General features: G+C 49.1%; 1 protein-coding gene across 2 annotated transcripts in view; it reads right to left on the bottom strand.

The window, feature by feature from the left end:
• LOC132453876 (netrin-1) overlaps positions 1-26,397 on the bottom strand; it is a 57,252-nt gene that overhangs the window by 6,866 nt on the left and 23,989 nt on the right. Inside the window, exons 3-6 of one of the 2 annotated variants that reach the window (XM_060046924.1) lie at positions 22,239-22,427; positions 12,377-12,526; positions 9,313-9,366; positions 770-844 (exon numbers count right to left, since the gene is read on the bottom strand). In XM_060046924.1, coding sequence (XP_059902907.1) covers positions 770-844; positions 9,313-9,366; positions 12,377-12,526; positions 22,239-22,427 — 468 coding nt within the window. The remainder of the gene's footprint in view (positions 1-769; positions 845-9,312; positions 9,367-12,376; positions 12,527-22,238; positions 22,428-26,397) is intronic. The other variant, XM_060046925.1, reaches the window with a different exon arrangement.

Here is a 26,397-nt window from a genome sequence, read left to right as displayed (position 1 = left end):
GTCTTCGAACCCCCGCTGGGCCGTCCACCCAGAGACCCTCCGCCTCCCCCTGATACCTGTATCTGTCTCACTCGCTCTTCTCTCTGCCCGTCCCTCCAGCCGTGTCCTGCCCTGCCCCTCCCCGGGGTGAGGTGTGTTTGATGCTTTGTGTCGGGGCTGAGACGGGACAGGAGTCCCGTCTCAATCAGTCCTGCCCCCCTGCCCGGTGGCGGGGTGTGGGCGCCCTGCCCCGTCGTGGGACCTGCCCCACCCAGGCTAATTTTGTTTTAATTGAGGGTGACCTTAAAAGGTGTTTCCTTACGAACATCCAGCAAAAAGAGGATGAACAAAACCAATGTTTTTTGTGACATGGTGCGATGGGGCTGAATACTTTGAACGGGCGTGTTGACGTATGGCGTGTGTGTGAAAACACTTTGTTTCAGGCAGCCCGTTACCATTAAACTAGTTTACTAACTAATATTATTCAACTAATATTTTGTCCTGTCAAACTAATATTTTTATCAATTGTTTGAAACGTATTATTATTTGTATGTGTGTGGAATAGAGTTGTTTCCATTTCAACAACTAGTTATATTTTCATTTAGACAGGGTTCCTCTCTACAACCTGTGAGCAATGAAACTGAGGTCAACATCAACTCACTGATGTTATTCTTCTCCTTGTAGCTCAAGATTGGAGGGGTCCTCAAAACCGAGGGACCATAAAATTGTGGATCCAAAAGATACGACGTGTGTCAGGCAAAAGAACCAGACCAAAAATTGTACAACTCACCATAATCCTTCTTGCAGTATTTCTTCATGTTGATCTTCAGTTTGCCTTTAGACGCCTTGCAGTAGGAGTCACAGTCTGTGAGGAGAGATGAAGAGAGAGGCAGAGGGAGAAGGGAGATACGTTGTGTTATTAAAACAGCTCTCACACAATAAGGATTTTGACAGCAGGTTTTCAGCTCTGTGCTTCATATGCATGTCTGGTGTCATTGTGTTCTCCAGAAAAGCCTTCTGCAGGAGAATGGGCACGACTGCTGCAGCATAGAAAAGAACACAATAGCAGTGTGTGTGTGTGTGTGTGTGTGTGTGTGTGTGTGTGTGTGTGTGTGTGTGTGTGTGTGTGTGTGTGTGTGTGGGTGCGTGTGGTATTTGAGTTCACGCCCCATGGCCCCTTTGACGTCTACAACCCCAATGCATTATGGGCAAGCGGCTCTTCTGCACCAGCCAGGGGTCAAGGCGGTGAAGGCAGCAGATAGAACTTCTTGAAGAACCTCGCTAATTAACCTCTGTAACGTGGCGGACCCCCTTTTTACACACACACACACACACATACACACACACACACACACACACACACACACACACACACACACACACACCTTTGTAAAGGGAAACTGTGAGCCTGCTTGCTCTATTAAAAACGTACACTCACACACACACACACACACACACACACACACACACACACACACACACACACACACACACACACACACACACACACACACACACACACACACACGCACACACACACACACACACCTGACGCTCTCAACTTATATCTTTCTCCCTTTGTCAATCTACCCGGTACCCCCCCCTCTCTCTCTGTCTCTGTCTCTGTCTCTGTCTCTGTCTCTGTCTCTGTCTCTCTCTCTCTCTCTCTCTCTCTCTCTCTCTCTCTCTCTCTCTCTCTCTCTCTCCCCCTCTCTCCCTCTCACGTCAAGGGCCCACCAAAGACCATGTCAAGCTCATGCATTTATTGCAGTGTGAACCCGAGGGGGAGGAGGGGGGAGGAGGGGGGAGGGGTCGCTGCCACACACAGAGAGGTCAAGGAAGGGAAAATTACCCATCCATGAAAGAGTTAGGAATCGTGTGCGAGTGTGTGTGTGTGCACACACATGTGTGTGTCTGCATGGAGGAAACAGCCGTAATGTGTTGCTGTTATATTCCGTTTTTCATAGTTGAACTGAAAGATGTCTGGACAGACGGACTGGATAGATGGCCAATGTTCCACAGGAGGGGGACTGCAACTTCCAGGCAACCTGAATATGAGCAAACCTTGTGGCCGTGACCAGATCTTCGCCCCCTGCCCTCCGCTCCTCTTTATCCTCTATGAATAGGTTGCCGGGGGAAACCACGGGGCAGGAAAAAATGCACCCGAAAAAGGGGGGGACATGGTTGGCTTGCGCGGGGATGAAGAAGAGGAGGGTGGAGTCACGACCGGGGGGGAGGACATTGGTTTCCTCAAAAGGGCAGGACACAGCGACGAGAAGAGTACACAAACAAGACGAATAACGAGACCAGGAGGCAGACCCGCTGCGCTGCCGCTGCGCCAGACGCAAGAGCACTGCGGCGGCGGAACGCGAGCCCTGCCCCTACATGTCCCAGGGAACAGGGGGAACAGCGGCCGTGTGACGGGTCTCTATCCCGGGGGCCTAATTACCATGTTGAGGGCCCGGGAGCTGCCCAGCCCCCTCCAACCCCCCCCCCCCCCGCCCCTGTCATCGATGGAAAGGCACCTTTGTTTCCTCGGCGCACCCCACCTCCTCCCTCCCCAGCATCCTTGATTCCGTCATGATACTCTCCTCTTGCTGGGCTCTCCTTATTCCCCATTAGTCCCCCCCCCCCCCCCCCCCCTCACCCGGGCTGGTCCCCGCTGAGAGCGCCCCGCGACAGAGCAGTCCCCTACCGCGAGGACAAATGTTCTTATTGTGCGTGGCCGCGGCCTGGGGGGGGGGGGCCGGGGGCCCATCGGGGCTCCACTGTAACCCTGCGTGTTCAGAGTGCCGTTTGTTACCGGCCCGCTTTGTGTCCGCCCCCCTGTTAAGGCTTCTCTTTCTTTCTTTGGACAAAAAATAGGAGAAGAAGGCTTTTAATTCACATCATTAGCGAGCGGCATCCTGAGATTCCACTCAGCGCTGATGACCACTTCCTCCTGAGACAGCTCCCTGGCTCGGCCGCCGAGAGACGGAAAAAGACCCGGCACACTCGACCGGGGACGGTGTCCACAGAAGTGGTGTGGCGTGGACACACGCACGTGACGCCACAGGAAGTAACACTCCTCTCAGTTCTCCACTTTGACGTTTCGAAATGTAAACTGAACTGAAGTGTTTATAAAGATTCTGCTCTAATGGACAAAAATGCTGAGTCTCATTAGCTCAAGCTAAGTCTCCCCCAGATTGTACTAAGGGGTTTTCTATGGAGTGGTTCTGTGGCTCCGGAGACAGGCTCCGGTGTGAGCGGCCAGGCTACAGGGCCAACAATGGGACAGAGATGCAGCGTAACCTCCCTGGGACATGGAGGTGTGAATAGGGCCCCAGGAGGAGGGCATTATCCTCCCTCAGGCAGACTGTTTGAGAAACAAATTGGGGCAAATAAAGCATGTAATTAGATTATAGGGCCCAGTGTGCTGCCCGGTACAGCAGAGCCATGCCCTGCTCTGCTGTTGGCTGAGCATGGGCCTGTAGTGCTGCAGCTGGTCCCAGGCCAGCCCACCAGAGAGAGAGACAGAGAGGGGGGAGAGGGGGGAGGAGAGAGGGAGAGACAGAGAGGGGGGAGAGGGGGAGAGAGAGGGAGAGAGACAGAGAGGGAGAGAGGGGGAGAGGGGAGATAGAGGAGGAGAGAGACAGAGAGCTGGAGTGAGAGGATGAGAGGGGGAGAGAGAGGGAGAGAGAAAGAGAGAGGGGGAGAGAGAAAGAGTGAGGGGGAGAGAGAGGAGGAGAGAGACAGGGGGAGAGGAAGAGAGGGGGAATGAGAGGATGAGGGGGAGAGAGAGGAGGAGAGGGGGAGAGAGAAGGGGAGAGAAGAAGAGAGAGGGGGAGAGAGAAAGACAGAGGGGGAAGATAGGTAGAGGAGAGAAAGGAGAGAGAGGGGAGGGAAAGAGAATTAGACAAAGCGTGAAATTAAGTTATATACAGAGACACACCTATTTCTTCGTTCGTGTTGCTCTGAATATGTATATTTAATTTACTTATTACAACCTACCCCTCCATATATAAATACTTTGCTCTTTCCCCCTCTCTCTTTAATTTGCTCTCTATTCTCTTTTGCCAGTGGGCAATAAATGGAGACGAGGGGGGGAGAGACTAAGAAAGAGAAATAAAGACCAGAGAGAGATTGACAGATACAGAGGGGGGATTGGGAAGAGAGAAAGTTAGAAAGAGATGGAGAGAGAGAGGGGGGGGGGGGGGGGAGATATGTATAGTAAATTGTGTGAAGGAGGGGGGAGTCCCGCCTCTTGCTCGCTCAGCTTTTGTCCGTGAGTATAGTATGGTTTGTTTTCTCTCCATGCAGAGACCCTCACTGGCCCAAGATATTGTTTAAGATTCCTGAGCCGATAGCTGCAGTACGAGGCCTTTTGGATCAGCTCAGCTGCTGCAGACTGGGCTGCCCACTGGATCACTGTTCACTGTAGAGTTTGTGGGCACTCCGGCTGGCAGTGACGGTGTAACAAAACAAACAGGAGAAAGATGGCAAGGACGTTCTGACTTCGTCTCTCCTTCTGGTGTTTTATGACCCGGTTTGGTAATAAGACCCCAGCATGACATGAGTGTGAGTCGCAGCCCTCCTCCTCCTTCTGAACAGGGTGTGTGGAATCCCAGTCATGCCCCAAAAATCTAGGGAGGAGTTCCATCACAACATCTGATCACTTCCAGCCACGGAGACCCACACACACACACACACACACACACACACACACACACACACACACACACACACACACACACACACACACACACACACACACACACACACACACACACACACGCACACACACACACACACACATATGCATGCATATCCAGCATGCATGCACACACACACACACACACACGTTTACATTCAGGCTCATGCATGCCCACACACGGTCACACGCACGCACACACACGCACGCAGGCACACACACTCACACACAGATGCACATGCACACACAACCACACACACACAGAGGCATGGCTGCTCCCTGTTATCTTCCACAATCATCCTCATCATCATTATCATCATCCCCCCCATGTCCTCCTCCTCCTCCTCCTCATCATCGGTTGCTTTCACAGTCTGTACGTCTCCTGAGAGACGGGTCTGGGGGTCTGGGGGGGCGAGCCATCACAGGTCACCAGTGGTTAATCCCCTCCACATTGCGTTGCCACGCAGACATCTCTGTCATAACCCCGTGGGAGTGTCGGCTCACACCATCCGTGACCCAGCAGCACAATGTGTGTTTTGTCTGGGCCGCGCCAGCGGAGGTATTCGCCACGCATTCCAGCCTCCATGTGTTCACGGCGAAGGGAGTGTGTGTGTGTGTGTGTGTGTGTGTGTGTGTGTAGGGAGAGTAGGGGGTTGCTTTGAGACAAATTAATATCCACTCCGTTTTCTCCACAAGACCCTCCGTCAAGCCATTCTGTCCCACTTCCACCCCCCCTCTCCAACCTCCCCTCCACCACTCTGTCCACCACTCTGTCCACCCCCCCTCTCCAACCTCCCCTCCACCACTCTGTCCACCCCCCTCTCCAACCCCCTGTCTACGACTATGTCCATCCCCCTTACACCCCCTGTCCACCACTCTGGCCACTACTCTGTCCACCACTGCCCTGTCAACAGCTCTGCCCCCCCCCCCCCCCTCTCCACCCATCCATGCCCCCCATGGCCTCCCAGCTGCCCCCTCTGTGGTGCTCTATGTTCTGCATGCGTTTGCTTCTCCAGTCTCCTAGTCCTGTGTACTCTGCTCCTTCCTTCCCATGTCATGTCTTTAATCTTATCCATTCTTTCCATTTCTCTTCCTCACTTGCTATCATCCTTCTGTTTTTCCTTCCTTTTTGGTTTGATGTGGTTCTATCGCTTCCCTGTTATCGGTTTCTTCTGCCTCTTTCTCTTCCGTGAAGAGGACAGAGCGTGGGGTCTGCTGCGTGGCTGTAGGGGCAGAGGACAGAGCGTGGGGTCTGCTGCGTGGCTGTAGGGGCAGAGGACAGAGCGCGGGGTCTAACAGCAGGGTCCTCCTCTGTTCAGTCAGATCAAGGCCGGTCCTGAAGGCCCAGAACCCTGGAGATGCGCGGTGCTCTGCCCCCTGTTGCGCTGACCCAGCGGTGTGTGGGTGGTCCGCGGGGGTAGAGGTTCTGTCATAAGCAGCGTGTCCATCAAGGTTCTCCACCTCCAGCCGACCCCTCCTCAGAGCCCATTATACGGAGGGCCGCTTCTGAAGCCGCCTATTGTGTGTCGTCGGACTGCTGTGGAAAAGGGCGGCCTCAGCTCGAATAAGGAGGGTGTGCCGGTTTGAATCCCCCTCCCCCGCCCTGAGGACTTGAGGTTTCACTGTATTTGTGTGGATTAAATATGGGTTTGAATGGCAGTGCATGAAGTGTTTTGAATGCAGGCCGCGGGCAGCGACCCTCCCCAAGTGGTAACAGTACCGGATCAATGATGGACGTCTCCAGGTGATCCACGAATGCCACACCATATTCCAAAAAAAATTTTTTTAAGATGAGCAGTTGCATTTTTGCACGATTACGTTTGTGCCGTCTTTTGAAAAGTGACATTCCTTCACTTGTCTCAACCTAGATCCCCCCCCCGCCCCATTGAGGTGCGGAAAATTACGTTACGCCCCTAAAAAGTGGACGCATTCCTGCGTAGAGGAATGATGTGTGGGGACGACGACGACAGAGGAACTATGTACTATCATGGAGGGGGTAGATACTCCTGCACCACCCACAGAGCCCCCTGAAGCCTAGGCGTGAAACTCAAGAGGGGGATTGGGGGGGGGGGGGGGGTTTGGAGAGAGGAGGAGAAGGAGATTGAAAGTAGAAGTAGAAGAAGAAAAACGGTTTTGGGGGGGTGTAGCAGCAGCACCCTGACCGCGCTGTCAATCCTAGCTGTCAGAGACGCCTTAGGGACCTCCGAGAGCCCCCACAACAGCTGCAGGAGGAGCCCCCCCCTCGGGAGCCTCGCACACACACACACACACACACACACACACACACACACACACGCACACACACACACACACACACACACACACACACACACACACACACACACACACACACACACACACACGTACACATACCGATGAAGGCGCTCACACACAAAGACATTGTGTATGAATTCATCATCCAAAACAGACACTGTGATTGGACAGACAAGTTGTGTGCAATGTCCTTTTTCAGTAAAACTCGGTTATTGAAACACCCTATCCCTATGTAGAATGATTGGAAGAATCCCATATTGATGATTTCAGGAATTTACTGCTGGCAGAGATGCCAACTAGCAAGTAAGGCTAACCCATGACTCTCTACCCGACAGTGACTAAGTCAACCAACCTGTGCTAGCTACTCTGACCTACCCACGGCCTGTCTACAGCAAGACTTGTGATCTTCAGACCCATAGCCTTGATTTAATGTTGGCACCATAACGTGTGTGGCGCCTTCTGAAGATAAAATGCATCCAAATCCACAATCAGATCACCGATGAAGAACACCTCCCACTTTTCCACACGCACTGTGTCACACAGATACACATGGACACATGTGCAAGCACACACAAGCACGCGTGTGCATTCCTGGATGTGTGAAGCGGACAGTGCAAGGCAACAGGAATTCACCCCGTGCAGGATGACTCCGTTTTTCCACCGCGGGGAGGAACAGAGGAGGAACAGAACCTACATCCTGTGTTTGCAGGCAATTCACAGAAGCTACGTCTCGCTTTTTGTTGGCATCACATGTGTCAATTTCCTACCCAAGGCCCTCCAGGTTTATGGTGCTCACATAGTAAACATCTTCGTTTCCATGCGTTGGATCCCTCTACAATGGATGAGATACGGTTGTAGGACTGACGCTCCAGACGATAAAGTCGTGGAAACAGCTTTGCGTCTCTGTTCAAACCCTGACATCAGACATCCTTCAACAAGAGGCACAATCTCCAGATGCTGACGTGTGACATCACTGTAAGTCACTAAGGATAAAAATGATCTGATGCTCAATTACTTAATATTGTAATAGGTGTTGTTTTGAGAGTTCAGTAGTTTTGTAATCGCATTCATAAAACGACCCTTTAGACCAGTATGTAGGGCATACTATTATTAATAATCAAACAACATGATGTATCCTTCACTGAATCAGGGCTAGGCTTGTATTCCCTACAGTTCCCAGCATCAAAACTACAATAGAACCATCACCCTCCTATTCCCAGCATTAAAACAATCATAGAACCATCACCCTCCTCTTCCTCCCAGCATTCAACTACCTTAGAACCATCCACTCCTCTGCTCAGCATTAAAACTACCTTAGAACCATCCACTCCTCTGCTCAGCAATAAAACTACCTTAGAACCAGCCACTCCTCTGCTCAGCGTTAAAACTACCTTAGAACCAGCCACTCCTCTGCTCAGCATTAAAACTACCTTAGAACCATCCACTCCTCTGCTCAGCATTAAAACTACCTTAGAACCATCCACTCCTCTGCTCAGCGTTAAAACTACCTTAGAACCAGCCACTCCTCTGCTCAGCGTTAAAACTACCTTAGAACCAGCCACTCCTCTGCTCAGCATTAAAACTACCTTAGAACCCTCACCCTCCTCTTTGTCCCAGCATTAAACTACCGCAGAACCCTCACCCTCCTCTTCTGACACCAAACATATGAAAGTGAGAGCAAGAGATAGGAAAGAATTGGTAAGAGACATCAGAAAAAATTGAGAGAAGGGGCAAGTGGAGGGGGGGGGGGGGGGGGGGGTTGATCTAGTGAGAGGAAGGGAGGATGATCTAGTGAGAGGAAGGGAGAGAGAGAGAAATCCAAAGGCAGCCAATCAGGGCAGCCGTCTGAGCCCTGGAGCTGCAGTGTCCTGCTGGGCCGCAGTTAGACGCATTAATTGGCTGAAGTGGGAGAGATTAAAGCAGAGCCATGTCAGAGCTCTGCTAATTGATTTAATATTCATGAAATACTAATAACCACGCGGGAAGGCAACAGGGAACCAATTTCCACTTGATGCCGTGTTTTCACACCCGCTCAGGAAAGAAATAATATTTTGGCAAGGGGTTGGCGGGAAGTCTTGGGAACACCCAAACTGGCTCCCAGCCTCCTCACCCCCTTCCCTCCCTCCCTCTCTCCCTGATCCTATTAGCATTCCGATTTTTTATCCTGCACGAGTTGATGTCCTACGAACTACAGCACATGCGTGGTCGTGTACGCATCTTCTCACGTGCATCATCCCCAAACCGCTCCATCGTTCAGGCGATAGTGGAGGACACCTACATCCGGTGTGCCCTTGAGAAGATGCAGCAGCAGCAGTAGTTGAAACCCGTACACTGTATCCCCGTTAGTTAGTAGAAGTACGAGGACTCACCGGAGGGCTCCTGCGTGCTGCTGGCCGTCGTCGTGGGAGGTGCGACAGGAATCTCTGCTCCGGGGGAAACGTGACACAGGACACAAAGCGACATCGGTTCCGTCACGTTGCGCAAACTCTGCTCATAGTCATTCATATTTGATTAATATCCACCGTAGTGCAGTCAATGAACAGTCATAACTTGCATGCATGTGAATTTGTTTGTGTGTGTGTGTGTGTGAGTGCTCTGCACACGCATGTGTTTTTTCATGCTTGCCGGTGTAGGAACTGAAACCTAAAATAGGTATAAGGAATATCGTCGGCCCATTCGATCTGTTTGTTTCGCATTCTTCTCCTCTGTTCGACAGACAAGCCTGTCATGTTATCGTGAGTGTCGGGACATTTTTTCTTATTGTTATAGGGGCCTGTAGTCAGGAAGAAGAAAACACTGTATCCTTACAGCCGGCTCAGGTGGAGAAAAAACAAACGACTCGGAAGATTAGATCAAAAGGGGAACACCGGCCTCCATTCGATGTGAGGGCTGAGAACGATGTTACTGTTCTAATCTGTTCTCCTCCCTGTCTGCTTCCTTCAGGCCCCCGTAGGACCAGCTGCCCTGGGGAGGGGTGGGGGGGGGGGCAACTGAAACACCAGCTCTTTTAGACTCCATTCTCAGGTCTTCCTCTCTAATCTTTGAGTGTGTGTGTGTGTGTGTGTGTTTGTGTGTGTGCGTGCATGCCCGTGCACGTGTGTGTGGTAGTAAGTGGACACTGGGAGAAAGCCATGCGTGAAGCAGCCCCCTGTTATCTCTAAAGCCGGAGCAGGATGACAACAGATGACAGAGATACACACACTCACACACTCACACACTCACTCACACACTCAAACACACAAACACACTCAAACACACAAACACTCGCACACAAAACGCTGAAGATTGCAACTTTGTTAGTGTGGGCAGGGGAGAAGAGGGCCAAGATAAGGCCCTTAAGTGCTGAGTGGCAAACAGGGACTTTGTTGAGACACAACAATGTATGGAAGCTCAGAAGGTACAAAGGAACGGGAGGCTGTGGGGGAGGGGGCTTCAACAGCAGTTTTGCTATAGCTGCGCTGACAACACAAGGAAATAACCTCTTATTTTCACACAAAAAAAAACCATTCTCCATTCCAGAGTAGGAAAATACATTATTCATTAGACTTGTATTCCAGCTCCGTCTGCTAGATCTCCCTGGTTCTATTGGGGACTATATTTAACGACTTGGCATGACAGATGAGATTTTCCAAAAGTATTTGATCAAATCATCCGTCAGTTCGCGGAACAATAAGTGAACAGTTTTCGAGAGATTTCCACACAATCTCCACGGGGACAGGGAGTGTTCTGCTGACGTGCAAGTTATTCCCTGCTCCCCGTTCCCATAGATACTAAAACCATTTGTCAAATAGATATTTACTGATGCACTGTACATACGGTCAGTACATCTTTCACTTAATCTCTCCCCCGCATTTTGAATTACTGTAACTTTTAGGGACGTGTACTTCCCAAATGTACGCAAATTCATAGTGACTGCGAGGCACGGCCATAATCCCACACATGCCATAATGTTTATTTGTGGACATAAGACAGAACCAACCATATGTTGAAATGTATCGACAACAATGGCCGCTCTGGCTGCCAATAGGGAGGAGCTGGTGGTGCTCAACGTGGGCCTGAACGTCTTCCAAGCAGGACCCAAGCAGCCACGCACGGCCCTCTAAGTCAGGGAGCATGTTTCCTATAACCAGCTCGTGGAGATTCTGCTACCCAGCTTAAGCTTGTATAGATGATGTCACCGATATAATGTGACTCATTGCTAAAATGAAACTTGGCTAGCTCTTTTTGCTAAACCTAATGGGCCAAACAAACTCTCCCCCACCCCTGTTCCAGAGTGCACCCCCCCCCCCCCAGTTAAACTCAGAGACATGAGCTATCTGCGCTGTCTCTTTAAATGCCCTCGTTTCCCAGCGAGATCCCTATTCAGATCTATGATGTTAACGCCTTAATCCCTTGTATCCAATTAAATTGAAGCAACCAATTAAAATGCTGTTGTCTTACAGTGGTACAATGGGCCAATTAAAAATAGCAGAACTCGCAGCGAAACCTGTGATTCCGCCTTCGCACCCTCCCTCCGATACCTTATAGCCTCCCGTGGCATCGGATGTTCCCTCCCGGCTGCAACCTGAGTAAGCCCCTGGATTAACAGACCATCAGCTGTTGAGAACAAGTAGAACAGAAAAGTTCTGAGAGCGTTCGCCCCTCCAGCGTCATGTGTTTTCTCTCACAGGATGTTCTGTAAAGACCCGTCGTGTCGCTCCTGCTAACGATCTCGCCGGCCTTTTGCGAATCGCTTGCGAGACTCTTGGAGAAACCAACAAAGAGTTAGGGCTTCTTATCCCCCATAACCCGGGGGCTGCGGTTTAAACAGTGTGTTTATTTAAACTGGGAGATTAACGTGACTGGACCACTGACAGTCCGACACGAAGGGCTTGTCTGAAGAGAAGCAGATGGAAGAGAGGAGGAAGACGAACGATGGCCGTAGTCACACTCGTTACACTTAGCACTTTAAATGGCATGTTCCAAAGTAAGGTTTCATTGTGTGTGCTTGTGTGTGTGTGTGTGTGTGTGTGTGTGTGTGTGTGTGTGTGTGTGTGTGTGTGTGTGTGTGTGTGTGTGTGTGTGTGTGTGAGTACATGAGTGTTCGTCTAGGTAAAAGGAAGTCCCCCCACATTCAAAATATTGTTCCCATGCATAAACGTGCACTTCTAGGTATACACCCATGGAAAGTTGTTCGGCCTACAGTTTTTTCACGCGCATGTCTCTAAACGTGCTAACAGATAAACGGGTTAGCCACCGAGCTCACATACAAATACAGACCAAAACCGGGGACAGCTTTTAACATTGGGACCCTGAAAACTCCCACTCTGCCGACCTCTGACGCGTCCTCATGAAAACAGGTCCTGTATGTGTGTGTGTGTGTGTGTGCATGTGCATTCGTGATCTATGGGCAGCATCACATAAGGCACGGCAGAGGCTGTGGTGTCCACGTACTTATGCAGGGGGCAATGGGCGAGCGGCTCTGCTGGAAGCCTTTAGCGCAGCGGTTGCACGTGATACCCGTCACCCCGTCCTTACAGGGACACTGGCCCGTGGTTTGGTTACAGGTTTTGCCAGCGGCGCCCACGGGATGGCAATCACATGCTGTGAGGAAACAAGAGGAAGAGAGAGAGGCACAGTGAGTGGTCGCACACGCACACGCACACACACACACACACACACACAAACGCATACATAAAGGTGAACGTGGGGACATTGCATTCGTACATCTATACACAAAGGAAGAAGTGTGTGTGTGTGTGTGTGTGTGTGTGTGTGTGTGTGTGTGTGTGTGTGTGTGTGTGTGTGTGTGTGTGTGTGTGTGTGTGTGTGTGTGTGTGTGCACGACAGCATGGACAGCAGTGGTGGTGCCAACAACAGCAGAGGCAGCAGGTGAGCTGTGAGACAGGTTAAGAGGTGCACAAAGACAGACAGAAATATACATACACATGCATGTATATGTTCAGATATGCATACATAAGTTTGCATGAGACAGACAGAGCAAAGGGTTCAAGCGTGTTTACAAGAGGATCAAATCATGAAGCCTAATCCTAATTGTCTGGTCCTGATTAATGCAGCGCTTTGATGGCCAACCCTGAACGCTCGTCACGTTTCCTCCCGGACTGGGGGGTCCATTCAGCACACATGCTCCAGGAATGTCATCACTTTCGAACCCAGCCCGCCCCCCAGTACTTAGTCCAATTCTAGATCACATTACTGACTAACACGACTGGATCTCAGGGCCAAATCCCTGACACATTTTGAATAAATGTGGAGTAACCAGCGACCGCAAGTGATTCTTTTTGATCCCAGGTTGTGTGAATACTGGGGGACTGGCCCAGAGACAATACAGGACTGGATTTGAGCGGGAGAAAAATCGGCCCTTCTGCCTCAGAACGAAGCCTTGCCCAGCTGTGGGATACTTCATTCAAGTAGCACAGCAAGAAAAACAGAGCTATCTGGTCGCTTGGAGACCCTGTTTACACTATTATTTTCTGCGTGGAAGGTTTGTGTGAGTCTAACTTTCAGCCCAAGGGGTGTGTTCATCTCTCTCTCTATTCTGTGTTGTGTCACTTGTCACTCTTACAAAATCAAAGGCATCGTCTAATTCTGCTTGGTGTTTTTTTCTTCTTAAAGGGGTAATTAGTAGGTACGCCTGTTGTTTCTGACTGCACCGTGACCGCCTGTTGTTCAGGGGGGTGGGGGGGTTAATACTGGACACCTTTTTTTTAAATCAATGCGCTACAAATCAAAACATGTCAGAACTGTCGAACAGATGTTTCCATGACAACGCGAAAAACAATCAGTGCAGAGCACCGCAGAAGGACATTTGAAATTCATCTGATTAAGTTGGTAAACAAACAACAACGTTTATTCCTTATGCATTGTTCTCTGGTCATCTGAGTGAAGAACTGTGCAATAGCAACTGTTTGGAACACCCTGGGTGATCCACGCTGCGGCTAGCCTAAAGAAGTATGTTCTGTTCCGTGATAAAAACAGATTTGTTATTAATGTAATTACTCCCTAAAATAATAATTAAATTATATAATTATATTTGTTCACTTCTTGAATAAACATCAGCTTTTCAATCTCTCTCTATCACTTTCTCTCCTTTATCTCTATTGTCAATTTCCCCTGATTCTACTCTTATCCCACTCTGACAAACACACAGTCTTGAACTGTGTGCGTGTGTGCGTGTGTGTGTGTGTGTGTGTGTGTGTGTGTGTGTGAGTGTCTCCCTAATCTTTTCTTTAAAGGGTGTGTGCCGATTAGGACTTCTGCACCCACCAATCTGTCACTGCTTTCATTGCCTCGCTGTTTGTGGGGTTAGTTCACACGCCCACACACACACACACACACAAACACACACGCTCACACCACTGCAGGAGGCCCAGTAAACAGCATGGAGACCAGGCCGGCACGTCCAGAGGCCGGTAAATTAGGGGGCCTGTCAGTGGAGCTGGAGCAGCAGGGCTTAGTCTGAGCGTGGAGCTCTAGAGCGCTGCAGCCATGTGTGCTTTAACAGAACATCCACCACACACACACACACACACACACACACACACACACACACACACACACACACACACACACACACACACACACACACACAAACAGACACACACCACACTAACACACCCACACACACACACACACCACACACACAGACAAAGCCCACAGGCTGCCAGTAAATCAAGGTGCACAGCACATGGTCAACAGGTGGGAGACACCCACTCCCCAAATGCACACACTCACTCTCACACACACACGCGCGCACACACACACACACACACACACACACACACACACACACACACACACACACACACACACACACACACACACACACACACACACACACACACACACACACACACACACACACACACACACAGCCGTCCTCCTCCCTCACATCCACTTCCTGCACTCCTCTCTGACTGATGGAGTGGCTGGGCAGATGGCTTACTGGCTGGAGGACTGCCTGGTTTACCGGCTAGAGGACTGCCTGGTTTACTGGCTGTAGGACTGCCTCGTTTATTGGCTGGATGATTGCCTGGTTCAACTGGCGGAGTTGAATCATGAGTCATCTAACGGGTAGCCAAGTATTAGCATAACCTTTCTGACCGGTTTCATGAACTGGGAACCTGTCTCACTTCCTGACCCAGCGTGTCATGATGAGTACTATGGAGACGCCTTGCTGGCGGAGAAACACCTCCCGACCGACCGGTACGACTGACTGCCCTGCGATGCAGTCAGTCGGGACCCTCCGAGTGACTCCTCAGTGGCAGAGCCTTCTGTGGTGTGTGGCCACTTAGCTGCTGAGTGTGTGCTCCTCTCCAGAAGGCCTGGGAGATAGGAGGGGGGAGCGAGCGGGAGGCCCCTGCCTCAGGTCACACTGTCCTCCGAGTGCTCTCCCTCCACCCCCCCCCCCCCGGCCCGACGACAAAGGTGCTTTTTTCTCTCCTCGAATTATTAACCAATAGGGGGATCCTATCGTTGTTTTGTTTCCAGGGGGCACAAATAAAAAAAACGTAGTTTTACTTCACAACCGCACCTGAAACCTCCGCCCTTTGTATAACCGTCTGCTTGTTGTTCAGCAGGAGAGTCGACTGCCCAGCGTGAGTCAGGGTTCCCGGCCGCCGCGGCCCGCACATAAAAGATCCAAGAGCGATGTTGGTTAACAAGGGAGAGGAGAGGAGAACAGAGGGGGAGGGCTTAACACCGGGCCGCGGAGGCCCTGCTCCGGTGGAGGCTGAGGTTTCAAAACGTGAGAATTTCTGAAGCCGGGTGATCGTTTACCATAAAGTGTGTGTTTGAAGTCTGAGCCCCCCCCCCCCCCCTCCATCCCAGTTATACACTCCTCTCTTTGGGTGTGCGTGTGTGTGTGTGTGTGTGTGCGTGTGTGCATATGTGTGTGTGTGTGTGTGTGTGTGTGTGTGTGTGTGTGTGTGTGTGTGTGTGTGTGTGTGTGTGTGTGTGTGTGTGTGTGTGTGTGTGTGTGTGTGTGTGTGTGTGTGTTGTGTGTGTGGGTGTGTGGGTGTGTGTGTGGGTGTGTGTGTGTTCTGTTCTTCTGTGCCAATAACAATCATTTGTTAGCTGCTGGAACAAAGCCAACCCAAACCCAGCCTCTTAGATCTGGTATTCTATTCTGATGAGCTCCTTGCTCCCCCTCAACAGATAAGAGGTATTGATCACAAAAGATCCAGTTATTGATCACAATGATAACCTAGAAGCAGCTAGGATGTTGGGGCTTCGTGCATATTTGCCTGTACCTATGCTAGTGCATGTTTGTGTGCGTGTGCATGTGTGTGTGTGTGTGTGTGTCTGTGTGTGTGTGTGTGTGTGTGTGTGTGTGTGTGTGTGTGTGTGTGTGTGTGTGTGTGTGTGTGTGTGTTTTTGTGTGTGTGAGTGTGTTTGTGTTCTAATGGAAAAAATGTTGAAATCTGAATTCTCTCTTAGGAACTCCGTAAAACAAAGTGATGTCATGAAAGAAAATATGTTTCAACGTTCTTTTGCCAAAGAAAAATGTGTATATGGGATTAATACAAAAAGCCCTACTGTGCCAATAGACGCATGGGGAGTAAACATCGTTGTTTAAAAGTTACACTAATTGAAACAGACCATCGACCAATCATGGATACATTCTTCTTCTGTATGCAAATATGTTTGATATGGTTCCACTGACTTGTGTAATTATACACTGATGCCACTTGCGCTTAAATGTGGAGAAACTTAATCCAATATAACACATTAATTTAACTGTCAACAGGTTTTGAGGGAAAGAGAGGTCAGGAAGAAGGAATATCATTGGTAACTCTAGTGTCTCTATCTGTCAACCCAAAGGCTTTTTGCCATTAGTTAACTAATTCAATCAAATTAAGTGATCCAACAGGTGTTATAATAATATGATCTTAATCTAAACGCTATCTAAACCTGGAGTAAAAACATTTAAATGTAAGTTAAAGATGGGACTGCATTTTGTAATGTGACACATTTCTAGGCTTAGGAGAGATGCATTTTGCATGGTTTATAGTGACATAGCCACAGTTGTCAAACAAAGTTACTGTAATCCCATTTTAACTGTGTTTTTATTGGTTGAAATCGTAGTTTATGACAGCCATTTCAGCATATTCGGTGATTTGATATTTTTCTTAGGTTGAATAAGTTAAGTTACCGTATCCTTTATGGTCCCATTGTGGAAAAAAAACTTTCTCTGCTTTTGACCCATCCAATAAGTACACCTTTTGTGGTATTTTTGTTCAGTTGATCTGTCCAAAAGGGATCTTTCACATGTAGACACCAGAGTGAAGTGTGGTATCTAGGTTTCTAAACGGACCACCCAGGGCCATGGCTGCCCACCGCTGCCAACCCTCACTACATCTGTTTGTCTTTCAACCGCAATGTTCCCCCTCCCTCCCACTTAGATTAATCTGTGAAGTAAACCAACACACACACACACACGCACACTTACACTTACACACACACACACACACACACACACACACACACACACACACACACACACACACACACACACACACACACACACACACACACACACACACACACACACACACACACACACACACAGAAACACAAACAACAATATTCTTGACAAAATTCCAGTTGCACACAAGAGGATTAAAAAGTTAACAGTTTATGTTTGCACTGCAGATCAACAATAAGAAATAGATCATATTGGAATCACACGTACACACATAATTATGTGCACTCATTTCAGTGAATAATTAGCCAGTCCCTTGACGTCAGTGTTGTACATGTTGCATGCTGCAGTCTGCATGACAGTGAGCAATTAGTTCTGCAGTTGGATCTCCTTCGAGAGCTACGGGGACTTATGGTTCTGTGAACCTGAGAGCTCGGGACTGAGGAATGGGCTCACAGAGAGACTGCTCTGTGCAGGTAGAGGAGAGAGATGACTGAGAGGGAGCAAGAGACAGAGATAATATATGCAGAGAGAAAGACATAGCAAACAAATACAGAAAGCGAGAGAGAGACAGAGAAATCCTATAGAGAGAGAGAGAGAGGCACAGAAAACAAATACAGATATATAGAGAGACAGAACAATAATATACAGATAGAGAGCAATAGAGACATAGCAAACAAACAGATAGAGATGGAGAGATAGAGGTATAGTAAACAAATACAAAGGAAGAGAGAAAGACTTCAAACATATATATAGAGAGACCGCACAAATAAATATACAACGAGAGAGAGGCAGAGAGTAAGAGAGAACATTATATTGCACATATGTTTGTCATATCGAAATAAAGTTTTTCAGATTGTTTCCCTTGGCTCCAGAGACGAGGTGCACTTGGTAAGCCTAACCTCTGTCAGAGTGGAGGTACTTAGCAGAGATACCAGATGTAATTCAGCGGGGATGTAATCACAAACTACAGTATCACTGTACAGCGCTGCTTTGCTTATGATCACCTTAGTGTGGACGGCTGGAGGGGTAGAGGGGGGCTGGTGCGGGCAAATTCTGGCAAGTTTCAGAAATAGCACTGAACAAAGGCCCTGACATGTTTTTTTTCTGTATGAATGATGATGAAATGTGTTTATAGTCAGATGGGAGGCCAGCGAATGGAAAGAGCCCAGGCAAGCTGAAGACCCATGTGGAGGTGTGTTTGTGGGTATATGTGTGTGTGTATGTGTGTGTGTGTGTGTGTGTGTGACTGTGTGTGTGTCTTTGTTTGTGTGTGTGTGTGTGTGTGTGTGTGTGTGTGTGTGTCTGTGTGTAGGTGTATTTCTGTGTCCGTGTCTGTGTATGTGTGTGTTTATATGAGTGTGTGTGTGTGTGTGTATGTGTGTGTTTATCTATGTGTGTCTGTAAGTTTGTGTGTTTGTGTGTATGTATGTTTATATGTGTGTGTGTGTGTGTGTGTGTGTGTGTGTGTGTGTGTGTGTGTGTGTGTGCGTGCGTGTGTGTGTTTGTGTGTGCTTTCGGAAACATTTGGAAAGGACCCACACTGTACGGCCTACAGTCAACCTAACAAGCATAACCTCTTTCATAACTGATCTTATTGATGTTGCATGTGTGTGTGTATGTTTGAAAATGAAAAGGTTAACAATGATAAAGCTGCTGATGATGCCAAGCAGGTAATTTCAATTTAGAAATAATTTTCCTTGAATACATTCAGTAATTTAAACTGAGACTTTAGCTAATTGTGCTGATCAAGAAATATGTTATCATGAAGATAGAAAACAAGCGAAGCAGAGTTGGTATAGACGGGCACGACCGAGTGGTAAAACTGCATGGTGGTGGATGATTTGTTACTTTATTTTTCGATAAGCAGCGGTGGCTATCAAAAGAGAGTTTATAATACATGCATAGCAAACCTTGTCCCCCAACAACCAGTTCCATCTTGACAGCGCGCAGGCAAATGAAGCTTCAAAATATGAATTTCTTCCAACCTCAAGGTTAGCGGTTTTTCCTGTGGTCAATAATATGGGATCCTTTCCTCCTTTAACGCTTGTCTGCCTGACACACATTTATCAGTGTGAGTGAAAATAACACTTTGATAAAAGTGAATATAAATATAAATATTTATTTGATTCTATTTAAAGCAGTGATAAAACTGTACTGCACCTCCAGTCATCTAACCCACACCACCCTCTATCTCCCAGGGGAGTGGATTATTATGGGATGCTGTACGAATTAGGTCTGGGACACACAATGAGGGATGTAAAAACAGCCCAAAACCGAAAGAGGTTAAACCCCACCACCCCACCTTCATATTAGCTAGCCGGCTAGCCATAGCAAAGCGTGGGGGTTAATGCTACACGGTGTCTCTGGGATGATATATGTATGTTTGCATTCCGAGCTGAAAGAGGAATGGGGCCAGACACACCGCCAAGGTGTTATAGTCACTTTAGCCATGTCGTTCGTCAGCAGATGAATGGATGGGGTGGTGTGTACTGTGTGTGTGTGGGGGGGGGGGCTTCTTGTTGGGTTTTCTGTTGTATTTTCTTATAAAGGAGTGTTCATGCAGAGGATGTCACATGCATCTAGCGGTTGAATGCGGTTAGAGATTGAATGCCGGCTTTTAATGCAGGCTTTGTTTAATCTACGCGTGAAATGCTAAGGAAGTGTCGTTTGGGGTTTTCAGGGGTGAGAGTATACGTTTAACAGTTAAATGGTTGACGTTGGTCCCGAAACAGAAGGGCACAGTGACTAACTGACGGTTCTGAACGTGATCAAATTCAAACAAATATGAACCTGAAGTCCCGGAAAAAGAGAAGAAGACTGAAACCACAGGACCGAGCAGAGGTGACAGATGAAAACAGAGCGCGTCTTTCAACTGGGCTTGTCTCTTTCTAAACCAACACGGCATTCCTCCAGCGATGTTTTAACTTCACACAAATGCCTTGTGTCAAGCTGACTGATTGGTCCGTTTGTTTATTTACTTCCTGGTGAGATGATGTGGGAAACCGCCGGCTGAGACTGTCACCGGGCAGCTAATAGTTCGATAGGGCCGCCCTTGGAAGTGAGCAATCTGAAGCACACAGAGGAGGAGCCATCACCGGGAGACTGTGTTCTGAGATGCGTCTGTATAAGATCATCTGTGTTTGTAAATGTGTCTTTTACGCCTGTGTGTCTGTGTTCGTGTGTGTGTGTGTGTGTGTGTGTGTGTGTGTGTGTGTGTGTGTGTGTGTGTGTGCATGCGACAGTGTGTGTGTGTGTGTGTGTGTGTGTGAGTGTGGGTTTCTATTTGTTTGTTTATGTGTGCGCCCACTCATATGTATGTGGGCACATACGCGGATAGGTGTGCATGCATGAGTTTGTGTGTGTGTGTGTGTGTGTGTACGTGGGTGTGCGTGTAGAGCTGCAGTCCAGGCTTGTTGCACAGGGCTTCTGCTCCTGTTATCTCTCCTTCTATCCACAGGAGGGGGTCCCCTGCCCCGCCCACCCACCCGCACCCCTCCATTCTCTGACCCTTATTGGCTGGGAGGGGGGGGGGGGGGGGGGGGGGGGAGTAGAGAGGAAGCCCACACCTGTGTGGAGGTGTGGTCCTTTCTCCTCCTCCTCCTCCTCCTTCCTTCCTTCCTTCCTTCCTCTCTCTAGGCCCTTCCTGAATTCCCTCAGGTGAACCAGCCTCCCACCTCCTCCCATTTGTCACCCTACATCACGCCACCCGCCCCCACACCATAGCAGATGCGTAGCGATCGCCCAGACCTATCCCACTCGGCCCCTGTGTGTTCATCTCCCACTGCTGCACCTCCACAGCTCTCTCCTTCTCTCTCACTCTCAATTCAATTCAATGAAACTCAATTCAAAAGGGTTTTTTTTAAGGCACGGGAAGCTTATGTATACAAAGCAGTGTAACATTACGACATTGCAATCAAATGTGTCAATTTAGAGCATGTCAAATTGACTTAAAAATAGAGACAGAATAATCTCTCTCCCTCCCCAAACCTTTCTTCTCCTCTGCTTGGATCAACTCTTTGGTCTCATTGACCCCTGACCTCCAGCGGGGATCACTTCACACCTCCGCTCTGTTTGTTTTGCTTTTCCTGTCAGTGTCAACACCCCATCTCCCCTCTTTAAACCAAGCCAAATAACTCACTGTCAATACAAGGGCGGCTAACCCCGCCCCTCCGCCCCCCCCAACCCGCACTATCCTAACACACCCCGAGCTCATTCCCGCTGAGAGGGAGAGAGAGAGAGAGAGAGGGAGGGAGAGAGAGAGAGAGAGAGAGAGAGAGAGAGAGAGACTCAGGAATGTAAGGACTAGCACTTGTATGTGTGTTTGTGCATGTGTCTGTGTGTGTCTGTGTGTGTGTGTGTGTGTGTGTATGTGTGTGTGTGTGTGTGTGTGTGTGTGTGCACTGCAGCATGTTTGTGAGTGTGTGTGTGTGTGTGTGTGTGTGTGTGTGTGTGTGTGTGTGTGTGTGTGTGTGTGTGTGTGTGTGTGTGTGCGTGTGTGTGTGTGTGTGTGTGTGTGTGTGTGTGAGTGTGTGTGTGTGTGCGTGTGCGTGTGTGCATGCATCTGGGTGTGCGTGTGTGTGGTTCCATCTTCCTCTACCTTTAAAGCATTCCTAGTTTACCTCATAGTAAACCCAGGCCACAAGCAAAATGTAACGTACATTTGTAAGTATTAAAGTATTTTAATATGAATATTTTAGCAATGTAATACGCCAAGGGCGAGCGCATGTAGCCCCAAACTCATACCACATTGTTGGCAGCGTCTCACTTGCTGACCTCAAACGTTCCCCTCTCCGGATGGGAGGGAGGGATCAAAGTGGGGAGCTGCTGAACGCCGGGGCAAAGCGAGCAGCGGGGGGCGGGAGAGTGTACCTTTGCAGGCCTTGCGGTGGGAGATGGGCTTGGCCAGGTCCCGGTAGTAGCCCTCCTTGCAGTAGTGGCAGTGCCGCCCGGCCGTGTTGTGGCGGCAGTTGAGGCAGACGCCTCCGCTCTTCCTCCCCGACAGCTTGTACAGCTCCATGTTGAACCGGCATCGCCGGGCATGCAGGTTGCAGTTGCACGCTGGGGAGGAACGCATTCGATGAGACACAAGTCCACGAGAGTAGAGCAGTCAAGACTCGAGTAGCCTAGAGTAGTGCAGTCAAGACTCGAGTCGACTAGAGTAGTCGAGACTAGAGTTGCCTAGAGTAGAATCGTCTAGACTAGAGTACAGTGGACTAGATACAATTAGGCTAGATTTGATTACATTACCTAGAGTAGACAGATTAGGCTGGAGCAGATTAGACCAGATGAAAGTTGATTCGATTAGACTAGAGTATATTAGGTTGGATTACACTAGAGTGGACTAGACTCGATAATGTTAGATTACATTAGAATAAAGGATATTTGATTACACCAGATAAGTTTAGATTACACTAGATGAGATTCCATCTGATCGTATTAGATAAGATTAGATTGTTTGTATCAAGATTTGATTAGTTAGAGCTCCAAGATTTGTAAGGGTAAGTCAGGGTTAAATCATAGTACCTCAGTACCATACCCTTAGCTCGTATAGTGTCAAAGGGCTTCCCAATGCCGAGAAGAAGGGCAGAGGAACACCTCTTTCAAGGAACGGCAGCGACACAACAACTCTACCAAGTTCCTCTCCACCATCTACCCAGTTCCTCTCCTTCACTCTCCCGGCAAATTATAAACGATCCTGGAAAATGTTCCCTTGCTCTTTCCTTCCGCCCAGCACTAGTGAGTCTCTGAAGACCCATGTAGCGCGGAACCTCTCGCCTCTGCTATTGCTATTCTGCTGCTGCCGTCTAATCCCTGGGAGTGCGGAATCGTGAGAGAGAGAGAGAGCCATCCATGCTCCTTGTTTACTGATAACGACGGCACTACTCTAGCCAGCGCAGCGCTGGGGTTTAATTAGCCCGGCTGATGTTTATTCATGATGTCTTGGCAGGGGAAAGTAAATCAAGACGCTGTCGGCTTCATTAGGGCCTTCCGTCCGACGAGCCACAGACACACAGTTATGAATTATTTACACACACGCACACACACACACACACACACACACACACACACACACACACACACACACACACACACACACACACACACACACACACACACACACACACACACACACACACACTCACCAGACTTCCTTTACACTGTACCGCTGTTGCTGCTGCTGGGTATCTGTGTGTTTGTGTGTATGTGTGTCTGTGTGTGTGTCTGTGTGTGTGTGTGTGTGTGTGTGTGTGTGTGTGTGTGTGTGTGTGTGTGTGTGTGTGTGTGTGTCCCTGTGTGTGGGAGTGTGTTGTGTGTGTGAGCCTGTAGACCCCTTTGCTTCACTCCAAGGAACTAATTACAATGTATTTCCTCAAATGTACACAAAGGATACACTATCACATGAACCACACACACACACACACACACACACACACACACACACACACACACACACACACACACACAGCATATCAGTCTCTTATTCCTGGTAGTGGCCTTAATGAGCAGTATATATCTCTCTTCTACCAACTCTCTCTGCTCCTAGTTTGTCGTCCGTTGTTGACCCAGGGGGGCTTGACAAGTTGACCCTTTTCGTTTCCGTTTCCGTTTTCAGTTGAACGGAAGGGCTCCTGCCCCTGATATTAGGCTCGATCAAGACATGATTAGAGAAACGCCCTCTGACCTACAGCCCTTGAGCCTGCCCTTCTTCTTGTGTCTCCTCAACACGTCTCATGTTCGGTTTCCCCAGACCCAGTGTCTGTAAACAGCCCTGCTCCCAACGAGACAATGAGCATATTGATAGTCCCGTGAGAGGAGAGGAAAGAGCTGTCACTTGAGGACCTGTGTTCTTTGGTCAGGTCTCTTTCTCTCTCTCTGTCTTTCTTCCTCTTTTCCTACCGCTCTGTATCATGCTCTCTCTGCCGTGCGCTCTCTCTTCCTCCCTAACTTTCTCCTATCTCTCTGTATGTCCGTCTCTATGTCTCTCTACCTCTGTGAGTGTCCCTGGCCCAGGGGCATGGCTGCCGATGGTGAAAGCTATCCCCCAGTCTTCCTGGAGATAGTTTGGATTACGATGGAGAGTCAAGCAGGTCGGAAACACAGGGGCTGGACAGCCTCAGGCTGACGGGCATCTCTCTCTCTCTCTCTCTCTCTCTCTCTCTCTCTCTCTCGCTCTCTCTCGCTCTCTCTCGCTCTCTCTCTCTCTCTCTCTCTCTCTCTCTCCTGTCTATATTCTATAAGCACTATATACTCTTTCACTGAGTACAGGAACAACATCCTCTTCACACCACAGCACAATGACATAAGTGTGGGTTTCTAGCAGGGCGGGGGGGGGGGGGCTGACGGAGGTGACAACTATAAGGCAGGGAGATTATCGCAATTGTGTCTGGGAGGTATCGGGTCCCGTGGGATAACACCTCAGATAATGGCAGCAGATTGACAACACACTTGGTCTCCACTCACCTATACCCTCTGCTACAATACACCGCTGGAATGCACACACTGGCTTTACTTTTTGATTTGCGTCTGTCTGTCTGTCTGTCTGTCTGTCTGTCTCTCAATTTAACTATGGGATACTGTTAATGATAATTCATTAAATGTCATTAGCCATTTAACCAAGTTGCCAGGAAGCAAGATGCATGGAGGATAGTTGGCGCACACGCACACAAACACACACACACACACACACACACACACACACACACACACACACACACACACACACATACACACACACACACACACACACACACACACACGTATATACCAATACAGTCATGTCTGTGACATGCATAGCCTCTCTAATCAAAGGATACTAGATCAATCATATCAATAAAGGTTGGTCCACATGGAAGAACTAGTAAGCTTTGTCTTTTTTTATTGATTTTATTCTGCCAATGTTTTTCATAAGCTATAGAGTTTCACCTTAATCTCATGATCCAAGGAGTACAAATGTTGCTTTAAAACCCCGGACACAAACCGTTTTCCCTTTCCCATAATGAAGTTAACTGCTTCCCAATGAACTGCCGTGGCAACCGGACAATTTCCACCACCCCCAGGTGATGTAAATAGATCCCTTTAAAACAAGTGGAATGGAGCCAGCCGGATAAAGCTAAGCACATCATACCCAGAGCCCCCCCAGAACCTCCTGCAACGTGATGGAGTCAAAACCAACATGCCACAGAGCCATCGTGACTCAATGCTAATGCCGTTTAGCATCCCACCGACGCATTGAGCAGGAAGTGCCGGTTGAGGACTGGTCACTGATTCCCGCGCCTCACCAATAATGCTGAACAGAAGACGTAAACAACGCTTCAGGGCTGAGCTTACCTCCGCGTAAAACCCAGGAAATCGCTCTGACTCCCCCCCCCCCCCCCCCCCCCCTCCCGATAGATTCCCGGTGCTCATTGACTGACTGGGGTCGTCTTGGCGATACAAAGTAAAGGATTGCCTCGGCTAATTAGCAGGAAAGTTCAGCTGTGGGAGCAGGAGTCGGGGTTAAGCTTGAGTGACTCGCGATAAGCTCGACACTTAAGGGGTGATGCTCACAGGACGGCTTCGCTCCGAGGCAGCCCGGGGTCAGCGGCTGACATATCGCTGCACCAAGCTTATTTTTAGTCCAGAGGTTACCATCTGGGAAAGAGCAAGTAATATACAAATATGGAGATTGTGTCATCTAAAGGCTGGGATGGATCACTCGGCCTGAACTGAGTTTTCTTCAAAATATCATGTTGAAACAACGCAAAGCCGAACTCCGTCCCCGACGACCGGGGCCGGGACAAAGGCCAGTCGTCTGTTAATGTCCAGGTTTAGTGCGGTGCTGACAGACAGACAAACAGCCCCCCCCCCATCCCCTGCTCTTTACCCAAACAGCTAGGAAGAGCAACACACAACACCAGGAGGTCTGGCCCACTGCCCCTAGGTTTTAAACAAACACCGAGCGGAGACCCCATACATGAGCAGTTTACTTTTAATCCTACGGGCGCCCCCAGGTACTCTAATCAGATTACCTCTTCAAACCCCTGAGGAG

This window comes from Gadus macrocephalus, chromosome 3 (assembly GCF_031168955.1).
Source record: "Gadus macrocephalus chromosome 3, ASM3116895v1".
Taxonomy (NCBI): Eukaryota; Metazoa; Chordata; class Actinopteri; order Gadiformes; family Gadidae; genus Gadus; species Gadus macrocephalus.
Note: the sequence above shows the minus strand (reverse complement) of the source record. Positions and strands in the feature narration are given on the sequence as shown.